Genomic DNA, 10,000 nt, shown 5'->3' with positions numbered 1-10,000 from the left:
GCTTAGGTGTTTATCTAAATGATTCTTAAAGCTTCGAACTGAACTACATTGCACTATATTAAAAGAAGGGATCTCTTGGTTTGGAATGATCAAAGCTTAGACAGATTTCACAAGGTTCTAAGATCAAATTTAAGAAAACTAGATATCTAAAACATGTGAAGAAAGACAGTTTTCTATACAGATGAATAAATACTTGAAACAAACTAGAAGATGATATAGCCTAAACTGGGCTTAATTAAGCCAACAATTATTTTTATATGGAACTTTAGATAATTTGAAAATACTTCTTAACCAAACAATTACCAAAATTTAGGATCATTTTATGATTTGAAGAATGAAGTGCCGCATGATACAAGACAAGGTCGAAGTACGAAAGAAGGAAGAAGCTCGAGTAGAACAATTTTCTACGACTGAGGAGGCAACGAGAGTAGCGGAAGTAATGTGACATATTGTCGTCTATTACAGCGCGTTTCTCCAAGAAGACAATATCACATCGAAGAGATGAAGTCATAAAGGTGGTAATTGAAGGCTTTATAGAGGGCAGAAGGAAGTTACGTTAGTAGATTTTTTTTCGGTTTTGAGTGACGATGATCCTTTTTCAATCAAGAATAAAAGAAACATAAAGGAAGTTAGGATAGTAGATTTTTTTTCGGTTTTGAGTGACGATGGTCCTTTTTCAACAAAGAAGAAATAAACGTGATTTTGTTTTGTAATATACCCGTAAAGTCCCTAACATATTGAATCCATAAATCTCATAAAGGCTGTATGCTATACGGGGTTCTCAACATAATGGAGCACCGTTTAGAATATTAATACTTTTGGAAATATATGGGAATGCTTTAATGAAATGAGAAAATAAAAAAAGCTGCGAGTGCAAAAATGAATAAATAAATGAATAAATAAGTAAATAAATGAATAAATAAAATATGTAAATGAAAATAAATAAAATAAAAAACAAATAATAAATAAGTAAATAAACAAATAATAGAATAAATGAAATAAATAAAATAATATAAGTGAAATGAATAAATAAATGAATAAATAAATAAATAGAAAATATGTGCTACATAGGTAAGAAAATTAAATCCGCCCTTCAAATATCTGATTTTGGCAAAAATGCTCTATTTCTTTTGCCAACGGTTTCTTCTTGTAATATTTTGGTACTCCAGGAGACACCGATAGCAGTCGCCCTATACATCTGAGCAAAGACCTTATAGACTTTGTTTCTGATCTTTGAATCTTAGAAATATTTGACCATTTCAGTAAGAAAAGGTCTTATCAAATATTTGTATGCTAAAGAGACTTTCTAGATTTCTTCGACTACCTAATTTATTCGGTGATACACATTCTATCCCACTCTACTTTCCCTTAAATCCCCATATAAGGAAGTTACAATATTCAACAGCTTCTACTTTCTTTTTGATTTACTGATCCAGTCGATAAGTCTTACACTTTTCTATCCTAAAGAAAGAGGAACATCAAATTCAGCTTCCTTTTTCCTACTCCTAATGGTTTTGGAAATAAACAACAATTTTTTTAGTCCTCCTTACGATTTATCCTTCCACTTGTTCTTTTTCTCTCCCCGTTGGTCCTCCTCCCCCAAGTATAGCTTTACTTGTGTCACTTCTACCAATTCACTTTTGCCTCGAAATTCATCCTCATCTAAGAGTAGACGCTCATTGCGATTTGACGTAGTTGAATCTTCGAGTCAGCATTTCTTTTCATATTTCGTGGTATGATTACTGTTTCCTGACTCTTAATCAAGAAATTGATTTGTTTGTTATCATTTGTCTGTTTGTTTATTGTTATTTGCATGATTTTTCATTTATTATTATTCATATGTCAATCTATTAATATTTGCTATATACCTGCTTGTTTACTATCTAACTATACCTATGCATTTATTTATTTATCTTGTTTATTGTTATTTATATTATCATAAAATTTATTTATTTATTTACTTTTTATTTATATTATCATATTTTTTTTATTTCATTTATCTATTTTTTATCATTATCATTTATTTTTTTCGCATCCGACCTAGTTATGGACCAAAAGGTCTCCTGTGGGCATGCTCCGCCTTTGTAATCCTTTGTAATGACTGCAGAATATGTCACGAAGATGACCATTTAAGATATTGGGACATACTTTACACATTTTCAAGTAAATATTAAAAACCCTTGTTCAATCACACTTGTTCATATACTAAGATAGATACAAGTCTTACAAACTGTACCGTGTCCTTCAAACTTCGGATAATCATATCATATTTACTTTTACCCAGAATTGTACAAAATTTGATCTCCACGAAGCCAATGTTATATAAATACGAAATGTGAAAACTTTGTATTGTTTAGTTCTTCAATGATCTCCGGCACATAGTCACATATGAAAAAAATAAATAAATATAGAAATCACAGTTTCATCCACACCTTTTCTCTATTGCTCCAAAAACAGTGTTGTTGCTTCTTCTGAGACGGATTAAATCTATTGAAACATTCACGAAAACATTATATATTTGGACATTTTCGACACTATGCTTTCTGTTATTTATACTTCTGTCTTACTCTTGGCTTCTATTCGTATTTTATCTAAGGATATTTTTTCTCCCATATTTGGTCATGACGCTAAGAAACTTTATGGTCCTGTAGGAGTACATCCTACTGTTAATATCTATCTCCGCGTTGAGTTTCTCCCTAGACAAACGGATCCGTTTCTATCTAGTGACTTGCTTCTACACTTTATGTTATGATTATGCTTACATTTAACCTGTTTCAAAGAAAGGTGGCCGGTCTGAACCCTCTAACTACGGTCGTACAGCTTTAACTTGTTTATTAAAAATGTCGGATAAGATTATGAAATATATCCTGACCCTGAACTTTTTTATCACAAGTATGATTTCCGCAAAATACGTTCTACGTAGAGTGGGGGGGAGGGGGTCGCCGATTTAATGAAGCGGCCTTGCTGCGGATGTGCTGTGTGTTAGGACACTGCTTCTGACACAGGGGGAGTGGACAAGATGCAGGGATGACCCGTCATCCACGAGGTGCTAAGATAAGTGGGAGGTGAAGAGGGTAGAAAGGAGTGGAGTATGCAGAGAATGGAATGGGTGGGAGTGGTTTCTATGCCTTTGTTTTTTGGCTACATCCTTTGTAAGGGGGAAAAGGCTTTAGTACAAGGGTTCTCAGCCTTACTTGGCCCATTCCCCCCTCCTTTCCAAGATTGCCTGTTTCAAAAAGTGCATTCTAAATAATATGCAAATATTACTAAAAACCCTTTTATTTTTTCCAAATTAGTATATATTTTTCCCATATTAGTATAATTCCAGCCCAGGTGACAGTCCAGATAGGCCAAAACCTATAATTGCTTTCCTCACCGCGTAAACTGACTGTGGTCACAAATCACCCAAAGAAAACCCAAAATTCCCCCTGGGGGTGAATTTCACCCCTAATGAGAACCCCTGCTTTAGTATATGTATGTACGTTCTACTCGCGATCTAACGTTTCTATGTAACTCTTGGTTATTTTCTTTAAGAAAACCATCAAATGCATATGATAATTTGACAGAAATATGATTTCTTGCCAACCATTATAGAACAACTCCATTTTTGCTGTTGTAAACGATCACTACACCTCTGCTATGCTTGCATCTCACATGATAATGTTATATCTCATATTATTTCCCTCTATTCATAAGTGAATTATTTGAATGTATATCTTCTATATACACCTAAACGTATCATTCTACATTTTTCTGTATCTCTTTGTTGTTATAGATGGTCACTAAACCTCTGATATGCTTGCGTTCCACATAATAATACTATATCTCATATTATTTTACCTCTATTCATACGTGAATTATTAGAATGTATATTTTCTATATACACGTAAACACACTATTCTACATTTTTCTGTGTCATTTGAAAAACATCCTTCTCAAACGGAAATCTATAATTTGCGGCGAACCGATGCAGCACATCTGATTCCACGTCTTTTTGTCATATCTGACAGAAGGAGAGAAATTCTAGTGACAATGAACGTTACGAAGACTCAATTCCTCCATCTTTCCACTCAACACAATCTCCCGGAGAGCTATCCCATTTTCTTCGATGACTCACAATTTTTCTCCTCTTGAAATCAGATATTTTGCACCGCCTTCAAAAATTCTTATATCTGAGGGTAGCTTCCCTGTATAAATATTTCTGAGGGAAGTATATTCTTAAGGTTTGTCAGCTCTTATTAACGTTGCTTTCCTTACTAATGAAGCTTAGTCTCTTCTTGTCAAACGAAATACATCTTTAATCTCTTTTCTATCGCTATTTTTACAGTCGTTGTTCTTTGGGATTCAGTAGATTCAGGCCTTCCTGTCTCAAGAGAACTAGATTTCCTGAAACGTCTCAACCTTTCTCTGTGAAAGTATATTTTGTACGAGCGAATCAATACTCGCCTTTTCTTTTACTGGAAGACTAACTTTCTTCCCTTGGATACGTTTTCTACCTATCTATGACTTAAAGTCTTTCAAATTTATGTGCTCCTTGCGATTTTTGTTTTTCATTGTAATTGTGCACGAGGAATTTGTGTTAGATGGAAACCAATATAAGCTACATCAATGTGCAAACATTATTCCTTTCGCACACTTGTTAACATTTCTCTCTTTTTATAGCTCATCCTCTCTCTACACCATTTGATTTGTCCTCTTTATGTATAGCAATGGTCCTAAAAAACAAACGATAGAGAGAATTATTTCGCCACTTCTCATCTTCAATTCACAGCAAGACTTTCAACTTCGTCTTGAGGTGCAGCATCAAGAAGATACACCTCAAGGTGTTCAAGTGGATCAAAGGCTTTAACAAGGGTGATGCAAACAAGGTCACCATATTAAAACAACAGGGCAGGATTCGCAGTAATGGATTTAAACTGGACAAGGTTATATTTAAGAAGAAAATGCGCAGTAATTGGTTTACTAATAGGGTGGTCAACGAATGGAATAAACTTAGTAACCATGTAGTGAGCGCTGAAACTATCAGTTGTTTTAAGAAACGGTTAGACAACTTTATGGATGGGGATGACAGTTGGTGACGGATATGGAGCTGCCTTGTGTAGGCCTTATGGTCTCTTGCAGTCTCCTTCATTCTTATGTTCTTAATTGATCCATCTACTGTTCCCAAGACTTACTTATATCAGTTTTATCTATTTTACCTCCATTTTCTTTTCTCTTAACGAGAGTTGACAAATGGCTACTAATTTCTTACTCTTCCTATCAACCGAAGATAAATAGACTTTTCCTTATCAGTAATACAACGCAGTTAACAGTTCAACGTTTATTATATATTATTTGATATTTGATTATTTGTTTGTTATTATTTGTCTATTTATTTATTATTTGTTTAATTTCCATTTATTATTATTCATTTGTCAGGTTATTTACTATTTACCTGTTTGTTTATCATTTAACTATACTTATATATAATTTATTTTATTCATTATTATTTATATTATTATATTTTATCTTATCTTATCTTTTTTTTTTTTATCGTTTAAATATTTTTTTCGCATCCGACGTAGTTATGGACCATAATGTCTCCTGTCGGCATGTTCCGCCTTTGTAATACTTTGAAATATGAGAAGGACAGAGAAATGTTGCTTACTTCTGTGGGACTGAGGTATTCTAGTCAGTGAAACTTGAGGCACGGTTTATCAGCATCTTTACTATTAATAGCCATTTTATGTCCCTCCTTTTTAAGATGGCGGGTCTTCGTAGGCCATCTTAACCCTTTAAACTCCGATGACAAGATGTCTTGTCATTTGGTCAAATAAAACAAAAAATCATAAAACACCAAAATATTTGATCAAATACCAGAAAAATATGACGTCAATCCTCGCGCGGTCAAGCCGCATCAGATGATATTCGGATGTACGGTCCGGCGCGAGGTCCTTCCATATCCGGTTTTCGTATCTACACCACAAGCGGCTGACATGAGTAGAATGGGTTAAGGATGAATGTAAGAATGAGTGTTTTAAAGCTCACTTGAAATTTTTACACACACACACACACACACACACACACACACACACACACACACACACACACACACACACACACACACACACACACACACATACCAAGGCTTTTTCCCCCTTACAAGGGAGGTAGCCAAAAAGGAAGACATAAAATCATTCCCACTCATTGATTTTTTTTTTTTTTTTTTTTTTTTTTTAATTCTCCGATATCATACTTTGGTGAGTATTTCCTCATTAAATCGGACGATTTTACTGAGTAGTCATTAAATTGCATTGGATTATCCTCTCCTTGCGTGAATTAATTTCAAAGTTTCTCAGATTCAGATTTGATTTAATATTTAGCTAACAAGCATAGAAGCAAATTACAAAGGATTACAAAGAAAGAGCATGCCGACAGGAGACCTTTTGGTCCATAACTTTACACGTAATTTTGTATATTAAACTATTTTTTATCTTTTATTTCAACATTTATTCAAAATTGAGTCTAAGGATTTGAATAATTTCATGGATACAGTCTGACGGATGTAACCTTTTAACCAAATATAACCGTAACATTGATTACATTTAGTTTTTGTTCAAGTAAATCGATCATTTCCAAACCAGACATTGAGATTTATCAGTGCGAACGCACCTAGCATTAACAAGAACAAATTATATAAACTAGACCATTATACTTAATACCTTGATATTCAGACATTCGTCATATGCTAAAGACAATGGATTCATACTAACCAAAAACCGTCTGTATTTCATGCGTACTTTAGAATATCTTACATACATATACCAAAAGTTTTCTTCCCACTTCCACGGGATGTAGAAAAAAACAAAAAAAAAAAAACATAGAAACCACTCCAACTCATTCCATCCCCTACATACTCCATTACCTTCTACCCTCTTCCCTCCCTCTTATCTTGGCACTTTACAAATAGAAAATCAATCATATATATGGAACCCTTCATTCTGATACTTAAATGGAACCGAAGCTGTAAAGGACATGGCTCCCAAGGGGTCAAGTGCCTAAGATTCTTTGTTTTTATCGAGGAGTACGAAAGATGATCGAAGTTTTTAGATGACTAAACTGGTTCCGCCCACAGGTATTACAATGCCCGGCGTTTGTTTTTGTTTTTTTTCAAAGTTGTAGCTTAACGTTGGATTATTATTGTACGATGATAAGTATTATGTGTTATAAAATCTTTAGCGTCTTGAACTTCTCAGAAATATACGTAAACATTAGATTCCTGGAGGACATCGAATAGAGTATCTACAAGTAGATAAGATTTTCACAAAGTGAAACATTTTGACATTTGCATCGTAGCAATGAGACTTTTTTTTTTTTTTTTTTTTTAGATGGGACCTGACATTTGGTCACCGAGCGAGCCCAAGATACTCTATCAACTTTCAATATCTTTTTCTCCGATGTTTTTACATAACGTGAGCTGCCCCCTTCCTCTTCCTGCTAGTTGGTGGCTTAGAAACAGACTCGCAGTAATACACCACAGACCAGTCCAAAGTCACTCCTCAGAGAAATCTACATGAATCTCAGTAGGACCGTTGCCGGTTACTGTGAGGCTACGGGTTTCCGTCCACTAAAAGTCTAAGTACAATTACCATTATTAACAAAAATGGGGAACTGGGTACTTACCTATGGTTGTGATCACGGTAAGACTGTAGAGGAATCCTCCTTCTATCGACCACTGATTCCCGTTCTTTCCATCTGGACCGTCCCAGCCTTCCCCGATGACTGAGATGATCTCCCTTTGATAACTCTCAACAACTTGGTTGACATTACTAGTCCAGTTCGTCTTGTAGAGGACATTGTACTCTACAGTGATGTTCCACAGCTTTTGGATCGTTTCGTTGCGGATTTTATCCACGTACGCGAAGGTGGTGTTCTCCTGCGGGCCTTCGATGGCTTGGAATATGAAAGCACCCATGATCGTGTAACCGACGAAGAGTCCACAGACGCCAACATTGCTGAAGGTGAAGGCGATCGTGAATCGACAGCAGTCCTTGATTCTTTCGAACGGTGGTTTGACGTAGGTATGGGTGGAATGCGACCTCCGAGAAGATCCCCGTCCACGTTCAATAGCCATGCTGTCCCGAGTATGATGCGGGTCGTGGGGTTGGTGCCGGCCTCTTCTTTAGTTACCACAGAGGCATCGCCTCTTCTTTAATCCCTCCGGGGCCGGGTTTAATGTTCGGACGCTCTTTTCCTTCTTCCTCTCTCAGTATTGCCTGTTCTCTTCGATGAAGGAGCCTTTTGCCACACCTTTCTCCCTCCCTAAATTCTAGAATCAATTCAATCTGTTATATTCTTTAGCTACTGCTTTTTACATATAGCGAGTTTCGTTTGTTGGATTTCTGTCTTGTTCATCAGTTGCAATTGAATATTTCAACTTTTTCAGCTCAATTAGTAAATTCTTTTGATTTTGTTCTTGAGCAACACTTATCACATATTTGCAACTCAGCCTCTGCGAAAGATGGCTTACAAAGTCTTTACTTCCTGGGTTTCAGGGAAGCCTCACCAATGTGTAAAGTTTAACGAGATTGCAATTAGAAGTCCATAACACAGATGTAGTGATGCCTTTGGTATGTGTCTGACCAAAAACATTGCTTCTCCACATTTACTTGCAAACATTTTTATTTCATTTCATGGAAAGGCTAAAGAAAGTCCTCACAGTTTTGACCATTTTCGTAGCCGTAAATGAATGAACTGAAAAACTATACAGAAATTGCTGCCAGCCAAGTAGTAAACAAGTATGATTTACTTGACATTTTGAGTTCTGGTTTATCAATATTCACTAGAGATGTAATTTTCTAAGTTTTGAAATCGGTCCTTGTTTACATCTCTTATTATGCCAATAATAACCTAGATTCACTTTGCAAACAGCTTCCCGGAGATAAAGGTTATTAGGCCAAATAGAGAATCTGAAATACCTTAAACAGGATTCTAAGGCCAACAGGAGTTGCATTGTCTCCCTCAAATCATTCAATACACCAGCCAATGCTGTATTTACATAACCTTCTATTCATATCTCCGTGTGCTATTAGCAGTTGACTAACAAACCCTCTGGTTTCAGTTACTCTTATATTATCGATTACAAAAAAGAGAGGAATGGTATGTGGTGGTATGTAGGCTGATGTTCCTTGCACTTGCATCCGAGGTCCTAATTGCGATATGGATGTATAGGGAGGCTTCATTAAGGAAAGCTCCTCTCTACTGGCGAAAGTAAGAGGGTGAATTTTTCTTAAGAGTCTTGAGGCTTCTCTGTATGTTGTCTCTCTCTTCATTGCCGGACAGTCTGTAAATAGAGAGGAAATACAATGTTGTTAATTTTTCTTCAGCACAAACTTTGAGCAAGTGAATTTTTGTCTTTTCGAGAACCTTTAGAAATCTCCAAATTAGAGGCAAAGTATAGAAGGATTGAACATTAAGACAGTAAAATCAAACTATTTAGTTGCAGGAGAAAATTGAGAGCATTACAAAAGTAACTCAGGAGTATAGAGATTATGATATATTCAAATACAGATTACATATTTCAACCTGTAAACTATCATCGTTTTGATTCACAACTCCAACAGCCTCCGACTATCACATCGGACTTCAACCCCACAAAAAATCCCTCCAAAAAGGAGCGAGAACCAATCTAGAATATTTGCGTTCAGGGCACCATCCAGCACTATAGAACAGATCTAGATATACACTCAAACTGCCACAAATGCAGCCATTACAAATAGGACAATGAACTCCTCACCTTACACTGTTCCATACAAATCCAAATCAACAACACAATATTACTTCCTTGAGTGACCTCTGGGCCAATTTGGTGGCTCTTGCCCATTACATGGGAGCCGTGAATTTCCTGCATTAAAGATCTGAGTAACGGATTGATTAAGCGACTGGTGTCAACTCCAGCTTCAACTGATCCATTTTAATGTCTTCTTAATACCTGTCCCAGAGGAATTGGAGTCAATGTCTG

General features: G+C 35.8%; 1 protein-coding gene across 1 annotated transcript in view; it reads right to left on the bottom strand.

Annotated features, from left to right (window-relative positions):
* Window positions 1-10,000, bottom strand: part of LOC143017790 (two pore potassium channel protein sup-9-like) — a 359,577-nt gene that overhangs the window by 246,365 nt on the left and 103,212 nt on the right. The window contains exon 3 of the mRNA XM_076172678.1: window positions 7,663-9,322. Coding sequence (XP_076028793.1) covers window positions 7,663-8,113 — 451 coding nt within the window. The 5' untranslated portion in view covers window positions 8,114-9,322. The remainder of the gene's footprint in view (window positions 1-7,662; window positions 9,323-10,000) is intronic.

This window comes from Oratosquilla oratoria, chromosome 33 (genome assembly GCF_046742065.1).
Source record: "Oratosquilla oratoria isolate Oo_2021 chromosome 33, ASM4674206v1, whole genome shotgun sequence".
Lineage (NCBI taxonomy): Eukaryota > Metazoa > Arthropoda > Malacostraca > Stomatopoda > Squillidae > Oratosquilla > Oratosquilla oratoria.
Note: the sequence above shows the minus strand (reverse complement) of the source record. Positions and strands in the feature narration are given on the sequence as shown.